General features: G+C 35.5%; 1 protein-coding gene across 1 annotated transcript; it reads left to right on the top strand.

The window, feature by feature from the left end:
• The first annotated feature begins 4040 nt into the window (after nt 1-4040).
• CLF (SET domain-containing protein) lies at nt 4041-21190 on the top strand. Its single transcript, XM_028200618.2, has 17 exons — nt 4041-4496; nt 8380-8481; nt 8582-8904; nt 10447-10608; nt 11909-11993; nt 12203-12325; nt 12417-12464; nt 12562-12633; nt 12869-13596; nt 14329-14485; nt 14593-14813; nt 14992-15123; nt 16259-16349; nt 19512-19559; nt 19639-19767; nt 19864-19941; nt 20752-21190. Exons 1-17 carry the CDS (start codon nt 4431-4433, stop codon nt 20941-20943), a joined length of 2757 nt encoding a protein of 918 aa, XP_028056419.2. The 5' UTR covers nt 4041-4430; the 3' UTR covers nt 20944-21190.
• The last annotated feature ends 174 nt before the right edge of the window (nt 21191-21364 follow it).

Below are 21364 nucleotides of genomic sequence, written 5' to 3'. Positions count from 1 at the left end.
ATGTCCTCAAATTTTGGGGCGTCACATAACTCGCCCAAACTTGACAGAAAAATAAGGCACATGAGAGCGCCGTTATGCTTATATCCAGCCATAACCTGCAAAAAGTGGCTCAGGTGCATGTATGGATCTGTTTTTCCGTTGTAGAGCGTAAACTTAGGCTGGTGAAAGCCCGCAAGGAGCAGTGTGGTTTCGATCTCAAAGAAAAAGGGGGTGGCGTTCAGTCGCGCCAAGTTTCTGTCTAAAGGGACATGCATAGCTGGACGTGGTGGCAGCATCGCGACTTCTTCACTGGTGCAACCTCCGTGGGATAGTCGTTGCAACGCCAGCACCCTCCGCGCCTCCCGTTGGCGCGCTTGTTCTTCCAAGACTTCTCTCAGGTCCTTCGAACAAGCAGAGTAGGAATATCTCGATGTCGTCAACGGACGTGGAGGACGGTAACTGTTGTCTTGTGCGCAAGACTTCTTCTCTGACGGGTTGGAGTCACCAACCCCATAACTTCGGGTGACGGAGAGGAATGGTGTCCACCTTTGGTTTTGGCTGCCTGAGCAACGGGGCTAGGTGCGCTCACTGTGGTTACTCACTCCAGCAACACCCTTCCCTTTGACTTGCCGCTTTAGTGCTTCTATCTCTGTCGCCATCCTTCGAATGATGGTGTCTTGATCTCTTAGCTTATGCTCCAGGCGCTGAGCATGCGATTCTTTTCGCCACAGGTGCCCGTCGGGGCTTCGCAAGTGGTCAGTGCTCCTTGCGCGCTTGTCTCGCGCATCTCTGAGGAGCCCTCTATGAGAGGTCTCCAGACCAGCCATCGTAGGGATGGTAAGAAGACCATCTCTTCTCTGAACGGACTCCAGAGTGATATCGTCGATGTCGGACAGCGAGACGTCGTCGTTGTTCGACATGGAAGATGATCGGAAGAGCTTGGAAGATAAGGTTTGGTCTGTAAATCTTTTCCACAGACGGCGCCAATTGTACGAGAGCCAAATATCCGACGTTACCCGTACTAGAGGTGAGCAGCGAATATACTGATTCGCCAAAATTGATCGACCGAACTGATTTGCCACATTTTGGACGGATGCGTGATGACGAGCGAACGGTTGCAGATTGATTTTCTCCAATTCGCCAATCTGGCGGACGAATGGCGGATTTGAGATTTCTTTAGCCGCAACCGAACGGCCAAACCACGAGCACCCCTAGTAATTTATAAGACTTTGTATTTTCAATTTGTTTAAATATTCTGTTTGTGTTTTCAATTAAAAAAGAGTTTAAATATTCTATTGGAAAAAAATTTTCAACTTGAATATATTTTTTGAATTGAAAAAAATAAATGTTTTATTTATCTATATGTTTTGGTTTTTAAATCTATCTCTAAAAATAATAAATAGAAAATATGATATATGCTGGTTGGTTTTTGTTTTCAAAAACAGATATAGATGTAACAATACAGAGACATACAATCTCTATTACTGTTCTTTTTATGGTTTTGGTGATTTGAATTATTTTTATATTTTAAGAACCACAGATTGTAATACTTTATGTGGATGAGGCATGCTGTGATTGTGATATTATAAAGTTTCAAACTTTCTTACTTTGGATGAGGCATGCAGTGGTTGTAATATTTTTTTAAGTCATTGACTGTAATACTTTCTTTTTTTTTTCTTTTTTTTTTGAGGAAGTACACAAGTTGAATTATGTTGAAAATTTATAAAATTTTAAAATGCTAAACCGATTCACATCCATCCGCCAAACCGCCAATCCGCTCAATCCACGTCCGCCAGATTGGCGAATGGATGCGGATTGATTTTCTCTAATCTGCTAATCTGGGGGACGAATGGTAGATTGGAGGTTCCGTGGCGGCAACCGACCCGCACCCACCCCTAACCCGTATTCCTTGTGTCCAAGTTGCGCTTTGCTCCGATCGACCTGAGAACACAATGAAAGTGAGCTACTCGGCGGTGTGTTGCCGGAAAACCCCTCTGACGATCAAGTTAGCACACTTTGGGGAAAAGAGAGAGAAGAAGAGAGACAGAGTGGTAAATGAATTCTAATTAGAGGATGTTCCAGACCTGAGTATGGGGGCGCAACTTCATTTATATATCTTCTATGCGCGCTTCTGCGTCCATTCACCTCAGGACGCGTGGACCTGCTCTTCTCTCCCATTCTCCACATGTCAGCGCAAATACAGCTAAACACCACCTAACAAAACCGCTAAACGGCATCGTTGCGCACGGACAACACAATTCCCTTCCTGCAGACTCGTGGCGCCGCACAGTACTCTTGACCGAGCTACTTGTCCGGTTTGATAACTCTGTACTATGGCTTAGCCGAGCTTTTTAGCTACAACCGAGCAGAAGCTCGGTTTATGACGTTGGAAGGACCAATCCAATCCAACTCTGAGGAGTGCACGTCTCCTTCGGACCGGTAATCTACAACTGTTCTAATCTGATCGAACTAAGACCTTGATCAAACGCGCATTCAATGTCTGACCGAGTGGGGGCTCTTGACTCCGACCTTGATATTTTTTATAACCTTTAGGTTATGTTTGGTTAATGGATATGGGGAGAGATTTGGAAATGAAAATAAAATATACGTGAAATATAAATGACCACATACATTTTTCCTTCTCATTTTTAAATCTCTTTCTAAATTCAATGACCAAACACAATCTTAGGCTTATGTTCTATTTTTATATTATCTTTAAGACTAATTGATTTAATTTTTATATTAATTTAGAGACTTAATTGTCAAAATTAAAACTTTAAGGACTTCAATGAAAAAGGTGTAAAATTTTAGGGACTATTATTGTAATTTATCCTATTTATATATACAAAGAAAAACGAAAACAATGGACTCAAATGGTAGTGCTCCTGCGTGATTTTTTCTTATTTTTTAATTCAAAAAACTCATTACTGGGTGTTCAAAGTAGGAGTGACTCAGTGTTCAAAATAGCAATGAGTGAACTTGTTGAACATATGTATTAGTAGTAAAACAAAATTCAGGGTGTTTAATTAGTTAAAGAGTAGAGCCGCTACTTCACAGTGCCACAGAGAGAGAGAGAGAGAAAAGAGAGAGAGAATCTGAGATTGATTTGAAAGGAAATTTTTTATCAGGAATTTTTCTATCAGGATGTTGTTTTGCTTATTCTCAACCAATTTGAAGTAATTTTGGAAAGACAGTCGACAAAACTTATTATGTTTGGATGGACTCCTTTTTGTTCTTAATGACGGGCAATCATTAGCATGTAGGAAACGTATTTATAGATCAACCATTAGTAATACTAAAGAGGTCAAAAGTAATTTAAATAGTGTGAAGATATAATGATAAATAATTATTTTTATTGTTATTATTTTTTATATAAAAGAGATAATGAAACATTTTTTCATCCATATAACTAATAAATTATCTATGAAAGTTAGACTAATTGTTATGTAAACTAAAAATTTCAATTAATTTAATGTAATTATTTTAAAAGGGCAAAGTTTGTTATACTTTTTTTCAAACATTAAGATAGCTATGTATAATTATTAAAAAATTAATTATACAATTGAGGAGATGCAAATGGGTCTAAGTAAAAATTGCATTAAATACAATTCTTCATTGCACCGAGGCATACAACTCACTTGGGCTTCATTGAGTCGGGCTTCATTGAGTTTACAATTAATGTTTCTATTTATTATAAATTCTCTCATGACAAGTATTGGGGAAAAAAAAAATCAAAATTTGGATATAATTGTAACATTTTTGTTATTATTATGATTGGCTGCCGACTAAATTTTGATTCACCATCCTATGGTTTGTAAAAAGATATTTTTTTTTTAAAAAAAAGAAACTTTTTCTTTTGGTTTTAACCTCTTTAGGATTAGTTGAATCATCCTCACATTGTTGGCTTTACATTAAAAAAAGAAAAAGAAAAAGAAAAAGACAAAAATAAATACTTGATTGGATTATTAACATTAGGCTCTTTTTGACAAATTTGTTTGGTGAGTTGGTAAGTAAGTGATTTTGAAATGGTAAACAAAGGTGGGGTAGGTCCAATACCAAACAAGGAATGACAAAACCCTATATTTCAAAAAAACAAGCCACCTACATCCTTCCCCCCAATTTCTCTTATTACTTTACCCCCAAAATCACCCAACAACCCCATAATTAATCTATTCATTCATAAAAATTTCAAAAAATAATCATTATATTATAATTATAATAATACCCCCAATCAATTCAGACCGGCCTAGAATAGAAGAAGAACAAAAAATAAAAAATAAAAATAAAAAAGCTCTCCTGCTCGCCCTTTCCAATCCAAATCCAAACCTAGGGTTTCAATTCCGATCCTCAAACCCTCACTGTAGATCTCGCATTGATCGTTGCATGTGTCCGATCTTCCTCCGAACCTCCATTGCTATCCAGGCACATCTTCGCAGTCTTCGCCGTCGACAATGTCGTCCCCGAAGGCCTCCCCTTCCGGTTCCGCTTCTAGATCCGAGCCTCCCAACGAACCTGAGGTAGTTCCCTCTGTTCTCACCCATATGCTTCTGATTCACTCAAATCATCGTCTCATTAACCGCATTCTAGGTTTTGTTATTGTCCATATGTTCATTTATATGTATACGTGTACTGGGCTAATTGTTTTTGTATGATGGCTGGTCTTTTGGTGACTGTAGTTCTTTTTTTTTTTTTTTTTGTGTGTGTATATGTTGTGTGATGGGTGCTGCATTTTGGTTAAAGAGCTAAATTTTGGTGTTGGGTGCGTGTTTTGTGCGTTATTAGGGAGAATTGGGTTCTGCATTTTGGTTAAAGAGCTGAATTTTGGTGTTGGGCGTGTGGTTTGTGGGTTGTTAGGGAGAATCAGGTGCTGCATTGCGCTTGAAAAGGTTGATATTTGTTTTTTGTTACATGATGTTGCTTTGGATGGATGCTGCATGCAAATATAAGCAGCTGATTTTTGGTGTTGGGTTCATAATTCATGGATTGTTAAGATAAATCATTGCAATCTTGGTGGAATGCAGGAAAGTATGGCGCGTGCATTGAACAATTCCTAAGCTAACTAGGGAATTCTGTAGTATATGTGCATGTGTGTAAGACAAGGCATGGGTAAATTTTGGTGATGAGTGCGTGTTTGATAGGTTATTATGGAGATTTGGACACTGCATTGTGCCTGAAAAGGTTGATATTTGTTTTTTGTTACATAATTTTGCTTTGGATGGATGCTGCATGCGAATGTAAGCAGCTATTTTTGGTGTTGGGTGCATATTTCATGGATTGTTAAGATGAATCATTGCAATCTTGGTGGAATGCAGGAAACTCTGGCGTGTGCATTGACCAAATACTAAGCTAAATAGGGAATTTTGTAATGTATGTACATTTGTGTGTGTAAGACATGACATGGTAGCTTGTGCACACGTTATTTATTGCATTGAGTGGAATGCAAAATCCAATACATGTAGTTTGGACAAGACTTTGTTGAGTTAAATGGAGTGAAAGTGTACTGTGTAGATGACATGACATTGTTGGGCGAGGTAAAAAAATGGGCTGTTACTAGGGCTGTTCATGGGTCGGTCAGCTCAGGTTTACAGGTCGAATTGGAGATATCTGTGACCGATGCCGACCACAGTTTTGTTCTAAGCCGACTGCCTCTCTTGTTTGGTCGGCGGGCTGGTTTCGGATGGTTTCGATTGACCCGTTTCCCCTCCCATTTTAAACCTTTGCATATACATACATATACGTATATATATTGAGAAAATGCCAATCAAAAAAAAAAAAGAGAAAAGAAAAGAAAAGAAAAGAGAGTAGAGAAAAACCAAAAATGCGTGATAAAGACCTATAAGCTGTAATACGATGGCTCTCATTTAGATCTAACAAATCTTCCAAAGGCATAATGCTTTCCTTTCTTTTCCTCTACTGATAACATCTTCAAAGATGCAAATTAAAACTAATGTCTCCGGGCTTGAGAAGTTGAGAGACAAAGACTGTTGAGAGGAATTTTAGAATTTTGGAGTTCAAAGGTCTTGATTTGTTAGGGTTTCTAGTAGAGATGATGGAAGAATTAATGACGAATAGAATACACAAAAGAGAGTGATGCATTGAATTGGAGAGAGAGAGAGAGAGAGAGAGTTGAATATAGTGATTTATTGAATTGAATATGGAGAAAGTGAATTGAATTGGAGAGAGAGAGAGACAGTGAGGGAGAGAAAGAGATGGTGATGCGATGAATATTGAGTAGAGTTTGAAATGAAATAATGAGTTGGAGTGATTAAGGTCAATCTATGTTACATGGACTCGGGTACGGGTGTCGGATAGGGGTATGTGTCTAAGTGTCAGATTCGCCTATTACTAAGAGGTGAGGGTACGGGGACTCGGCTAAAAAGTGTCCAAAAAAGTAGATACGGATTTAGGAACACGACACATGAAATATTAGTTTTTTTAATTTTTTGACTTTTTAACCAATTTTTGATGGTTCCCAAATGAACCCTAAGTAAAATTATTTTTGTATTTATTTTTGTTTATAAATATAATAATTTTTCTTTATAACCATTGAATTTTATTGTAGAAGACACAAATAGATATAAATTCTATATAAATTTATTTTTTTTTGTATTTATTTTGTATATAAATATAAAAAAATTAGAATGTATATACATTATTTGTATGAGTAATACCAGAAATACTTAATATTTTATTTTTTATTAACATTATCATATTTTGTAGATCTCAGATATCATACAAATAATAAAAAATAATGCCTAATTAGTACACATTAATGTATGTTTGGCAGGGAAAAGATTGAGTACACAACTAACCTTTGGCATAATACATAAAGTGATGGTCCCAAGACTTGAACTCATAACCTCAAGGTTATTAGGCCAAGTCTTAAGTATTGAACCAATGGTCACCCCTAAAAATAATGTCATACAAATAATATTTAATAAAAATATTTTTAATTTATGTATATAAGCTTTTATTTTTATTTTTAGTTCAACATATATATATGTTATAATAAATGATATAAAAGAGAGAGACAGAAAACAAGAGAGAAGAGGAAAAGATTAATCAAATAGAGAGAGAAAACGAGAGAGATAGAATAGAAGATCGAGAGATCGACAGAGAGAAGAAGAAGATCGAGAGATCAATAGAGAGGAGAAGACAGATCAAGATCGTGAGTGAGAAAGAAAGATTGAGATGGCGATGACAATTGCAATCGCTTCCGTCTTTGCTGTAAGTATCTCAAAAAACCCTTCTTCACTCTTCTCTCATGTTAGGCGTGTCCGAAAAAACCATGCGAGTCCGACACAGATCTCACACCTGCACCTATGTCATGTCATGTCGATATGGGTACTTTGCCCTAAACCGACGAGTCCATATGACAGAGGGGTCAATATAAGTTGGAGTGATAGAAGTCAATGTCTTGGGAAGGTAAGGGCATTATTACTAGCCCATCAAATGGCAACACGTGGATATATCTATATATATAAAATACGGTCGGATTGAGTTAAATGATTTCGTTTGTACTAAAACCAGTACTTGACCGAATCTGAAGAAAAATTGAATGATTTAAACCACAGCCGACAGTTGAAATCAACAAAACCGTCTGTGATAAAGATGGGTCGGTTGGTCTGGATCAGATTGATCTGGTAGTCAGTTATTTGAACACCCCTAGCTGCTGCAGTATATTTAAAACAGCTGATTGGGTTTGGATTTAGTATTAGTGGATATGGATAATCATTATAGCTTTAGTAGAATTCATTGAACGTGTTACCTGCATCAAACAATTCAAAGCCAGCTCACTTTGGTTAAATAATATACTTGGAGGATAATTCCATTTTGCCATAGGTGATTGGAACATTGTGCTCTATTACCCCAACCTTTGAATATGGTAATGCCTGCTCACTTTGGTTGTAGATACAGAAATTTTTATTGCAACAGAAAATAAGGAAAAAAATTTCAATATGAAATAAATGAAAAAATTTCACTCCATAATATGAAATGGATAGCAATATTTGAGTTGAAAGTCCATTTCACTTTTCTTTTTTCTTTTTTTCTATGGACTAGCTAGTAGCTGGCCTTAAGGGCTGGCTTGTAGTGGAATATACATGCTTTGGGTTACTAGCTGAAAGATGCTGATACAATTTTGTCAGGTTTTGTTTTATCAATTTTGTTCATTACATACAATTTTCATCTGCTATTTTTCATATTGCTTTATTGCTGGTTTGGAACAGAATGCAAGCTTATGTTCATGCATTTATTACAAAACTACAAATAGTTCTTCAACCTCCATCTTTCTTTCTTTCTTTCTTTATTTTTTGCTAGTTTTACTTTTACTTTTACCATTTACTGGATTATGCGTCGTTTATAATCTTTAGTAGCATAACTCCTGTTTATTTTTCGCAGATGGAAGGGAAACAAGAAATGATTCCAGCTCCTACAGAAATTTTATCAGTTATTGATTCTTTGAAAAAACAAGTTGCTGCTGACCGGTGTGTTTATGTAGAGGTGCATCCTTGTGTGCAATTTTATCAGTTTAGCTACTTTGCCTATCAGCCCTGCCCTCATTATGTGTAATTATTATTTTTTTTTACTCTTTTGCCTTCAGAAAAGAATGGAAGAAAACAGGCTGAAGTTGGTTGACATCAGTAACCTACTTTACAAGTTATCACTGGAAAGACGAAATGACAAAGTAATTGGCACTGATAAAAGCATAGACCTACTGACTAAGAGGCAGAAAGATGCAATTGATATGCAAAATGGTATTGACATAAGTAATGCGGATAAGGACAGTCATAGCTCCCAAGAAGATGGCCAGGCTTCTGCAATTTTGCTAGGATCTAGTATAGCAGTCAAGAATGCTGTTCGCCCTATCAAGCTCATGGAAGTGAAAAAATTACCTCCTTATACTACTTGGATATTCTTGGATAGGTACATTAAGATTGCTTATGAAAAAAAAAAAAAAAAAAAAATTGATTGAAATGCATGCTTCTCTCATTTATAAGCCTTACATTACATGTGCTTTCTTTTGTTTGCTTACATGATTTTGTTTCTTTTAGGGACCTTATTTAACATGATTCTTGTAATTTTGGATCTCATGCATGTCTGCCACTTATAAGTATCAAAATTTTGGAATTAGTTTTGTATTCGTTATAACTTTGCTTAATGAACTCCTCCTGGGTCGTGCTTAGTGCTTAATCTTCTATATAACCAACCGGTCCCAAGCCTAGATAAATGAGGGTTGTGTGGTAGGTAGCCTGACAACCATCATGTAAAAATTTGTGTCAGATTCCTTATGAACATGAATCCTAATATGAATATGCAAGTAAATACTACGGCGTTCCCTGTAAGCGATGCGCTGCACATGCTTATGCTTTTTGACTGTTTCGAAAATTGGGCAAGGGATGTCGCCTCGGCTCTTGGGCGTGGTGAAAAATGGGCAAGGGTTCGTGTTTTCTTGGACAAGTGCTGGTAAATAAGTTAGTCCTGGATTGTAGGTTTAGATTAGCAATTTGAAATATAGGAACACTATCAAGTAAAACTATGGAATTAGTAGATACCTAAGATGCATGGATGCAAACACGTGATATGACACGAATATGACACGGACACGCCGACAAGCTAATTTTCAAAAAATTCAAGACACAACACATGGGGGACACTCATGAAATATATAATTTTATATATTTATTATATGTTATATATATGATTATATCATTAAAAGATAATAAAAAATGCAATATGACACTAATCCCTATAAATTTATATGGTGTTTGTTTTATTATTGTATTTTAAATTATTTTGTTCAAACTTATAATTAGTTTTACATGTGTCTAATCGATAGACATGTGTGTTTGAGAGATACACGCGTATGTCTTCCAAGTGTCCAAAGAATATCCGGGTCTTTAAAAAATAGGATACGTTTTGAAGAGTATTGGACACTTGTCGGGGAAGTGTCCAAAGAGTGTCGGTATCCGATACGGACTCGACACGGATACATTACCTTCTTAGAAGTGTCTGTGCTTCTTAGGTAGATACTATGATTAGAAGGAAAATTAGTGTGGTATGTTTACAAGAAACTAAGTGGGTAAGTATATTTGTTTATTTATCAAAAAAAAAAAAAAAGAAACTAAGTGGGTAAGTAATAAGCAAAGGAAATAGAAAACACTGGATATAAAATTTACTATATTGGTAAAGATAGACATAGAAATGGTACAGGAATAATTGTAACTAAACAACTTAAAGATAAGGTAGTAACAGTCATAAGAATAGGAGATAAAGTAATGCTAGTTAAGCTTGTAATTGTGGAAGGTATAATTAATGTAATTAGTAATTAGCACCTATACATACTAAATAGGATTGGATGAACATATTAATGAATGGTGGACATCATGTAGTTTGTATGTTGATCATGTGATTTGTATTTTATCAACATTATTACAACTTGTTTGAGATATGACCGATTTTGTGCAGAAATCAGAGAATGACAGAGGATCAATCAGTAGTAGGCCGAAGGAGAATTTATTATGATCAAAATGGGGGTGAAGCTCTAATTTGCAGTGATAGTGAGGAAGAAATAATCGAGGACGAAGAAGAAAAAAAGGAATTTCGGGATTCTGAAGATTATATTCTTCGGTTGGTATAATTAATTTGTCCAATGTGTTTCATTAATTCTCTAGTTATGGTTCTTTTCATTCTTTTCTCATTATACCTTAAGGGTAGCCTTTCTGACAAATATTGCATCTGCATGTAATTATATATTTTTGGTGGAAACAAGAATCTGCATGTAATAGTGAAGTATTTGTTCTTGATCTTGGTCATTTGGGCTTTAATTTTATCATTACTATTTTTATTTTTATTTTTATTTTTACATTTTTTTTTTCTGTGCAGCTTTTCATGTTTGATGGTGAAAAGATTTGTGCTTTCATTTTTTTGATCCTTTTTGAGCATCTATTTTCATACTATAATTGTATTATTTACTACAAAATTTTACCTTTCCTTTTCCCTTCCCTCTCTTTCTCAACTATAAAAGTTAATGATTTTATTTTTTCCCCATTCATTGAAAGAAAATATGACACTGGATTTCATCTCAAAGCAAATAAATGATAAAAACAATGCCCAATGGAACTTATGAACTTATAGGGCAGAAACTACCCATTCATATGTAGGCATTTTCAGATCATTATTCAAGGATTTTGAATACCTTCCCCCCGAAATCTTCTCGGAACTAGTGCAGATGTGTGTCACAGACTCACATCCATTGTTTATTTTTATATGCTTAATCTAGCTTTGACATTTATATGTTTGAGATTTGAAATTATTAGTGTTGTGCTTAGGGTTGCAAACGAGCCGAGCTTGAGCTCGGCTCGTTTACTTATCGAGCTCGTTTATTGAGCTCGAGCTCGGCTCAGCTCGTTAATTTTAATGAAACTCGAGCTCGGCTCGGATCGGCTCGGCTCGGCTCGATAATTTTTTTAATATTATTTATATTATTTAAATGTAAATATTTAAATAAAAAATATTATTTATATTATTTAATATATAAAAAATGTATTTATATTATTATTTATATATATATATTTATATATTTTTAATATACAAATAATGTATTTATATATTATTTAATATATAAATAATATATTTATCATATAATTTAAATAAAGATAAACGAGCCAAGCTTAACGAGCCGAACATAAGCGAGCTCGAGCTCGGCTCGTTTACTAAACGAGCCTAAAATTCGAGCTCGAGCTTGACTCGTTTACTAAACGAGCCGAGCCGAGCCGAGCTTGTTCATGAACAGCTCGGTTCATTTGTAGCCCTAGTTGTGCTATCTGATATTTATTTGTTTCTTATTAACACACTGCATAGACAAGTAAATATTTGTGAATGTTCTTGCAGTTCCTCTTTTTTGATCCCTTCAATTTTGTTTTTCTAGAATGACCATCAAAGAAGTTGGTTTGTCTGATGCTGCATTGGACGCACTGGCACAGTGTTTTTCCAGAAAACCTTCTGAAATCAAGGTATTCAGTATGCCCTTCATGTGAGACTTACATTGGTCTTAATTCTAGTGTCTATTGAATAAATGTTTTTGCTTTTCTGTGGTGCTGCTCAGTCTTCTCCCATTTTTATTTAATAAACTGGTCATAGTGAAAACTCTGGTCCAGCTGTTTCCCATTTGTTTTGTGCTGGCTTGACAGAGATATGAACCACCATCAAACATCTTATACAGGAGAGATACGAAGTTCTTAGTAAGGGAGAGAATTCTGTGGAGGGCCCTGGGAATTCATTTCTTGATAAAGATCTTGAAGCGGCTCTTGATTCTTTTGACAACCTGTTTTGTCGCCGATGTCTTGTAAGCACCACTTCATGCTTTCTAATTCTCTATGTTGTTTAGTGCCATTCTCCTATAACTACCTCTGCACTCTTGCTGTTTTTGTTGGCAGGTCTTTGATTGTAGGCTGCATGGATGTTCCCAGGATCTTGTCTTTCCGGTAAGTTGGTTGCTTGATTTTGGTTATCATTGTTATAAAAATTGTAGTTGTCCGCTATTTCTGAGCACTTTTTATTCAGTAATTTATCAATTGTCAGGCTGAGAAACAACTTCCATGGAGCTTTCCAGATGAGGAAAATATACCATGTGGCCCGCATTGCTATAAACTGGTACATATTAATTTTATTCTACAGACAGTAAATATCATTTTCCATTATCTGATCCCCTTCCTTTAGATGTGATGCCATTAAAGTTTACCAATTTGCTGTTAGAGTTTTGGCATCGACATATTGTATATGATCGCTTTGACAGTTGTAGCAGGGCATTTCTCCCCTTCGAAGAATGGGTAAGAAAACTAATCAAGTAACTTCAAATTAATCCTTATTTTATTATTATTTTTTTCAGGTCCTAAAGTCTGAATGCAATGCTGTAGTGAGTTCTCCCATGCGGGTTGATTCTCAAGAAAAACCAGTCCCTTCCCCTGATGGTACCGCAGCTCAGATATCCAGAAAGAAATCTCTGGGTTCATCTGTACGACGTAAACCAAAGTCATGCCAAAGTGAAAGTGCTTCATCAAATGCAAGGAACATATCAGAAAGCAGTGACTCAGAGACCAGACCTGTACAGGACATTACCTCTACTCACCACTCTTCATCACCATCCAAGTCTAGGCTTGCTGGAAAATGTGGCATTCATAAGAGGAATAGCAAGCGAGTTGCTGAACGCGTTTTACATTGCATGCAGAAAAGGCAGAAGAAAATGGTGGCATCTGATTCTGATTCTTTTGTGAGTGGAAGTCTTGGTTCAAAAGATATGAAACTTCGACCTAATTCTCGTAAAGAAAATGAAGGTGCTAGTTCGTCTTCACAGAAACTGAAGTCGTCGAGTGCTGGAAGGCCTAGGAGGAAGGAATCTCCAGTAATTGACAGTAAAAAATGTGTTCAGCAGGAGGTTCCTCATGGTCCATCAAATGAGATAATTATTGCTCGACCAGTTTGTAATGATGACACCATGAGGAGAGAAGAGTTTGTGGGTGAAAATATCTGTAAACAAGAAATCGTTGATGGTAAATCATGGAAAACTATTGAGAAATCCCTTTATGACAAAGGTTTGGAGATATTTGGAAGGAACAGGTCAGTGACCTGAATTTATGTCGTGTTCAACTTGGTATTGTTATTGTTAGCGAGGTCCATGAGTTCTCTTATAATTGTTTATCTTGGAACTTGTTTTAATATTCTTACATCCTCTTGGATAACGGACATGATTTTTAAAAATCACCTCTCATACAGGTGTTGGCTTTCATGGCATGGAATTTTAGTTGGTTCGACACATAACATTTATCTTTGTGGTTACTCAATTCAATAACATTTGAATTACTTGAGTTTTTGAACTCAACGTGACTGCAGAATGTTTTGCGGCTTTAGTTTTCAGCAGTCAAATTGCTGCTAAACATTAATTATCTTATGTGGAGTGTTGTCCATGACTAAGTCATAAGATTGTTATCCAGTGTAGTTGTCAGTAATATTAGGTCAATGGTGCTATTCTGATGATATATGGACAGGTAGAATGTGTCTAGCCTGACTCTTTGGCCCTCTTCCCTTTACATCTTTCCCCAAAATTTGCTCCCCAACCCCTCCACCCTTTCCTATTCTCTGTCTTTCTTTAAAATTTGAACCACTTGGTTTGCTTATCTTCAAGTAGTAACAATTGCAACACTGAAATAGGACATTCTACAATGTGTCATTTGATCTGCCTGGTTAGCTTGTTGAGACTTTTATTTTTTAATGTCATACTTTTTTTTACCAAGTCTCTCAGTTCTAATGATCCAATGATTCTCAAATAATGCTCTTTATTGGTTGTTACAGCTGTTTAATTGCTAGGAATCTTATGAATGGCATGAAGACTTGTTCGGAGGTATTTCTGTACATGAATTGCTCTGAGAATAGGCTATTCTCCCGGGCAGGTGATGGTGCAAATTCTCTGCTTGAAGGCTATTCCAAGCTTGATTGTAATGAAACTATGGTTGGTATTTTTTTCCATGTGTTTTGCATGTTACATTTGATCATCCTTATTTTAATTGCTGAATATTTTATATTGTCTTTATTTTCTTGGGGTGAAATGCTCATCAGGGTAATGAAGTTAGACGAAGATCAAGATTTTTACGTAGGAGAGGTAAAGTTCGCCGCTTAAAGTACACTTGGAAGTCTGCTGGGTACCATTCAATTAGAAAACGGATTTCTGAAAGAAAAGACCAGCCTTGCCGGCAGTACAACCCATGTGGATGTCAATCTGCCTGTGGGAAGCAATGTTCTTGTCTTCTAAATGGGACCTGCTGTGAAAAATACTGCGGGTGAGTCTTCTTTTGTTTTTTAAAGGAATAAGCATTATGGTTATTTAAAATGTTTATTCACCCCCTGGTTCATGAGATAGGGAAAAAAAAAATTGTAGTTCTATTATTTGTATGTTTCTTATTCTAAATTCAACTCAACAAATCTCAATGATTTAAAAAGCCCTATTGTTTTTCTTAGATGTCCAAAGATTTGCAAGAATCGATTTAGAGGCTGTCATTGTGCGAAAAGTCAATGTCGGAGTCGGCAATGTCCATGCTTTGCTGCAGGACGAGAATGTGATCCAGATGTTTGCAGGAATTGCTGGGTCAGGTGAGTATACTGTTGTTTATCTAGATATTTCCATCATATCATTTTCTACATATTAGTGAAAAAAAGTAGATTTGGAGGCTTTATGTGCAATTTGGAAAATAAATCCATCTATGTTCATGCTGTTGGGTTTGAATTGAGGAAAATGCAGGTATTGAACTTTATGGACAATTGAATATATAAAACTGAATATGGGTTATTTACATATAGGAAAGGCCTTGTTGAAATAAATTTAGAGCCTGAGAAAAATGGGGAAAACAGGAAATTAATCCACGATTAGGATGAGATGTGGAAATAAACAGCCTAATGTAAACTCCGGCTTTGATGCATGGGTGGCTCTATATATATATATATATTTTTATCAGTTTTATGCCTCGGTAACTGATAAAAACCTGAGTACAAGATGTTCCAGAGTGAGAATTTTGCTTTGAAGTTGAGCTAGAGCAATAAAAATTGGACTCTGGATTTAATCTAAAAGAAAATTTAAAAACAATATTGTCAACTGTCTTGTCTGCTCCACAATTTTGGCTTTAATTTGTAGGACTAAAGTTTGAATCTTGTAGAGTCTTGGGGATGAAATCAGTTTTGCTGAACTTGATCTTCAATGATAAAATTCATCCAAACTGAGGTTCCAGATCATTGGATTTTGCGAAAGTTTTTCTTTGTTGTAATTCGCTATTTCTTTTCTTGAGTTTTCTTTTTCCGTCTTTGGGAGTATGTTCTGTGTATTTGTGTTCTGTTCCTTAACAATGCTTAATTGTTTGCACAAATATATTTTAGAAAAAGGGAAAATTGTAGGTATAGGAACATGTCACATATTAGAATTAGATTAGATGTTTTGATTGAATATTGCAGAATATCAATTGCCTAATTACTGCAGTCACATTCTTGGCCAAGTTGGTTCAAATATTTAAATTTAAGCTCTTTTTGTTTGCAAATTTTAATGAAAATCAAATAAGTCTTACTTGTCATACTATGATACATGCACACACATACAAAATCTGAAAGTATAGATCTGTATATCGTATGGTTTCTGAGTGTTTATCTTCCTTTGTGTTCACTTTTATATAGCTACTGTCTTCGCTCTCTCGTTATATGACTTTCTGCACCATTTATGCCTTCTGAAATGTTCTTGTAGTTGTGGTGATGGCACTCTTGGGGTTCCTTCCCAACGAGGTGATAATTATGAATGTAGGAACATGAAGCTTCTTCTCAAACAACAGCAAAAGGTAATCAGTATTTTATTTTTGTTTTCCCTTTTTCTCATCGTTGTTCAGTGTGAGAAACGACTTATAGTCATTACGTGTTACCTGCCTTTAAAAACTAACTTGTTGAATAGAGAAATTCTGTGTTGAGGTGAGATTTTCAAATTTGAAACAAGTATCTCACTGTTACTAATCAAGCACCAAAACTGCAATTGTGTCTTTCTAGAACACTTAAATTATTTCTTGTGGAGGTTAGTGCCACCATAAATTCCAGGAAGGCTTTGCAATTAAATAGGATTGAAAATACAGAATTTCTATCTCTCATCCATGTGAAAGGTTACAAATGTTTCTTCAACAACAATGTGAGTTTCTTGTTCTTCAAACACATTAAAAAAATTAGAGGGTCAAAGTGTCTAAATTAGGTCCGAGTGTCAGACACATCCCACATCCTTTTCCTCGTCATATGTGAGTATTTTGGAAGAAATAGAAGGGTTTATGTTACAATTTGAGAGGCTTTTCTAATTTGGAATAGTGGGATGGCCCCACTATGGAAGAAGGTGATTTCATAAATGCTACCAATTGGAATAGGAGTTCCTATTGATCATTGAGACTATATGTGGAAATATTAGAAATAATGTTTGGTCCTTGAAATTAGTTTGCAGTACCAGGATAAAGTTCGGGGCATAAAGAAGATATTCTTGTTTAATTTTTGTAGGTAAGGAGTGGATACAGGCTCTTGTATATCAATTTTCAAAAATCTTGTGGGCCCCTTTTAAAATATTGGATGTAAACTTTTTTAGAAGCTAAGTAGCAGGGACACCTCTAAGAAGGTGTGATGTCTATATCAGACACATGTTGATCACCGGTACTCATCAAACATGTCCTGAATCATGTCCAAACATGTCATAATATTTTTTAATGTTTCAGAACTGGACACACTTCTACTATCGAGCACAAATACTTCTAATAGGGATTCGTAGCCATATCATATCTGTATCGGATACTGATACTTGATATTAATTTTCTTTAATTTTTTAAAAGTATCGGATACTTTTGGGATACTCTAGGTCATTTATCCAAACTATTTTGAAAATGAGATTGTCATAATTCTTACATAACATTAGAGAAGGAGAAATTAATGAGATTAAAGTGGTACCATATTTTTACGAAATTTATCGAATTGGCATATCCTTATAAATGTGTCATATGTATCCCATATCCATATCTATGACTGTTTAGAAAGCAAGGATAATTAAAAAATATATATATGATGATACTAAAATCAGATTTCATCAGTTAAAAAGCAAGTAAACTTGCGGATAATACTTTGGAATATAACACATTTACGTATGAAAGGGGACAGTACAAGAGCAACAAAAACAGTTTAGACTTGATATTGAAATGAAATTTTCATAAAACTTCTAAAAAAAAAAGTAATGGTTGATCAGTGGCTCTTAAACTAATACATCTTAATTTCTAAAGAAGTATCCTTGTTGTACCCGTCTCCTATTTTTTAAGGTTGTATCTGTATCCATGCTTCATAACACTTCGGATACTTGAGATGTATTGTCCATCGCTTAGACACACATAAAAACATATTTCGAGTTTGAAAAAAAGAACTTGGGAGCCAATGATTAAAATCAAAACAATGTAGAATTATACCTCTTAATTCATCCTTTTTGTGGCTTTTCAATTTGAGGAACTAGTTTGTTTGTGAAATAGAGCTTTTTACGATGGATATTACTTCTCCCGTCCCAAATTGTTTGTCTGGCATGGAAAGCAAGAACTTAAAAATAATACTGAAATTTTCAATTTTTTTTCACCAAGTAAAAGATATCATACCCACCCTGTGTCTTGTGTCCTATATGGGCACTGAACAAATTTAGAAGAGTCCATGTAACATATAGCATAGTTCTTTGTGACCATAGAATAATGTGTGGGAGTGTTATTATCCTTCTCCAAGCTAATGAACACAGCTCTAACATCATCTTCCAATGACAGATATCAGATATGTAATGATGATACACTGAACCGGATTTCTAACGTTGTTCAAATGATAAAAAATCATAATAAATTTTACTGCAGTGTGTTGGGTTAGTTCAAAGAGCTTGGGAAGTTTTGTTGTTGATATTATATTACTATATCCTGTGGATCCATGGTTTTGTGCCAGCTTGCTTGTTTTCATTTTTCAGAAAACACTTTTCAAAAAATTCTACTTTCTTATTTTCCGTGTTTTTTTGTTTTTACTGAATTTTTTTAATATTTTAAGCAATTCTTTTACTTTTTAGACACACCTAACATAAATACACTTAAAAAGTAAAAAAATTATAAAAAAAATCTTTTAAAAATTCACTAAATACCAAAAATACAAAACAAATACAAGAATTCAGTACATTTTTTGTATTTTTATGTATTTATTAATTTTTTAAAATATTTTTTCATAAAATTTTTACTTTTTAGGTACATCTAACTAAGGTGCATCTAAAAAAGTAAAAAAAATGTTTAAAATTTGAAAAATATTCACTAAAAACAAAAAGAATACGAAAACCAAAAAACTTAGTTTTCAAAAAACTTAATCTAGAAAACTCAAACCAAACACATTATTTTTTTTTAAGAAATGCCATTTCCACAGCCAGTGGCTCCTTTCACAACCCAGCACTAACATTGGCCATACACATTAACGTTAGTGTGTGGATCTGTAAAAGCAACCATATGACTGTTGAAAATTTGAAATAATGGTTGTCTTTTTGAATAACTAATGTGACTGTCAATGCAGTTGAGGGAGAAGATTATTCTTGGTCACTATAGTGCTTTTTGTACAATTTGAAGGTGAAAAATGGATATGTAATAGCCAAATCTGGTGCAGCAATGTAACCGAATTGGCAGTGGCAGCAACTGCTGCTAAATATTTTTAACAAATTTAATGCGGGAAACTCTTCAGTTCAGCCATTTCATTGTTGCACTACGCATCATTTTCTTTGGGCGTAATTGTTGTTGATTTGGTTAAATTTTTTTTTATTGTATGTGCATAGAAAATATTTGGACAGATACTGGTTATGTGACAAAGATTGAACCAGACTCACCAATTTTTGTGTAGAAATTAACCATCTAATTTTGATGGATATCGACAAATTTATTTTAGCTATATCTTTGTAATAAATTTGGTTGTCTTCCATACTTGAGCAGGTTTTGCTTGGAAGATCTGATGTATCTGGCTGGGGGGCTTTCTTGAAGGTAAATATTACCTAATATTTGTATGCTTTTTTGGCTTTGTGTTTCTCTTGTTTGTGATTCATCTTTGGCTACTCTCCAGAATAGTGTTGGCAAACATGAATACCTTGGTGAGTATACTGGTGAATTGATCTCGCATCGAGAAGCAGACAAGCGTGGCAAGATCTATGACCGTGAAAATTCTTCATTTCTCTTCAATCTTAATGATCAGGCAGGATACACAATATGGCCTTCCGCTTTGTTCAAAATTCAAACTTTATATCTTCTATTCTTTTGGATTGAATACAAATTTCTGTTTTCTGTATAGTTTGTTCTTGATGCTTACCGGAAGGGTGACAAATTGAAGTTTGCCAACCATTCTCCAGATCCAAATTGCTATGCAAAGGTAACCCATTGACTGCCTTCATACTTAGGTTTTATTCTTTTACTTGAGTTTTTCTATGAAAACTTACATTTATAAGCAGCTATGTTACATGAATTCGGTTATGAGTTTTTGGGTAGATGGGGTAAATGGGTGGACTTGGACAGGTCAAAACAGGTTATGCATTTAAATCAACTCAACCCAAACCGGTCCATTTAATATATTGGTTTTTGAGGGTTGGGCTGAATTGAATATGGGTTGGACAATATGAACCTAACAAACCCGTTTACTTTATATAAGTTGTTTTCAATAGATAGTGGTGGTGGTGGTGGTGGCCAACAGCCTCGTTCACGTTTACAGTTCTATCTCTCTCCTGTACTTTGCCTCTCAAACCTGCAAAACTTCACAACTTCACACCTTTGCCCTTTGCATAAATCAGTAGAACAATCAAGCAGTATAGTGGTTCAACCAACTTAGAGAGAAAGAGAAACAGAGAGTCTAGATAGAGAAAAAAAGTCCAGCAAGTCTCCAATATTTTTGATGCCAGAACCTCCCCTCTTCAGTGACTATGGCTTCGAAAATATTATTTTCAGATTTATTTATATGCATACATCAATATAGCACTCCATTTGTTTTGATTTTCGTGACAATATTTTTCACATTTTTCATAAAAAATAGTTTTTTTAAAAGATATTTTCCTATGGAGTGGAGGCAGTAGTGTTGGTGGAGGTGGAGGTGGAGGTGGAGGTGGGGGTGGCCGTGGAGTGGTGGCAGCAATGCTGAGTAATTAATCACTATATTGTGCTTCATATTAAATAGACAATCTTTTTGCAGGTCATTATGGTGGCCGGGGATCATAGGGTGGGAATATTTGCTAAAGAACGAATTAGTGCTGGGGAGGAACTCTTTTACGACTACCGTTACGAGGCAGACAGAGCTCCTGCTTGGGCAAGGAAGCCTGAAGCATCTGGTCCCAAGAAAGAGGACACCGCTCCTTCAAGTGGTCGTGCTAAGAAACTTGCTTAATTGATCATTTATACTTCAATCCTAAAATTCAATTTTTTGTCATTCTTTCTAAGATAGAATTTTCATTTGACTTCGAAGGAAAGGTGGATTTTTTTGGGTCATTTTGTTGGTGGAGAGGCCATTGCTGTCTCTGCTGATTAACTTATTGGAATTTTCTTTAACAATTCATGCTATTCAGTGTATTGACCAAAGCCCAATTGAATACAAGGCTTTTAGTGACTCATTATTACATTTTCTTACATCAAAATTCCCATGTAGGAGTGAAAATTGGTGGATGTGATCTAATGAAGTCTGTTTTGGGGGTTAGCTATGTATGAGAAATTGGTTTAATGGGAACAGGAGGCATTTTTATGCAACGGTAATGTTGGGGACCCTCAGTGGGGGGTGACCCCCAGCGCCCCCACCTCCACGTGGGGGGCTG

This window comes from Camellia sinensis, chromosome 4, assembly GCF_055761805.1.
Source record: "Camellia sinensis isolate YWXY chromosome 4, ASM5576180v1, whole genome shotgun sequence".
Classification (NCBI taxonomy): Eukaryota; Viridiplantae; Streptophyta; class Magnoliopsida; order Ericales; family Theaceae; genus Camellia; species Camellia sinensis.
Note: the sequence above shows the minus strand (reverse complement) of the source record. Positions and strands in the feature narration are given on the sequence as shown.

Coding starts and splice junctions, on each gene's coding strand:
- CLF (XM_028200618.2), top strand. CDS start 4,431: ATGTCGTCCCCGAAGGCCTCCCCTTCCGGTTCCGCTTCTAGATCCGAG. Junction 14,486..14,592: donor TTGATTGTAATGAAACTATG/GTTGGTATTTTT, acceptor AATGCTCATCAG/GGTAATGAAGTTAGACGAAG. Junction 16,350..19,511: donor TTCTCAAACAACAGCAAAAG/GTAATCAGTATT, acceptor ATACTTGAGCAG/GTTTTGCTTGGAAGATCTGA.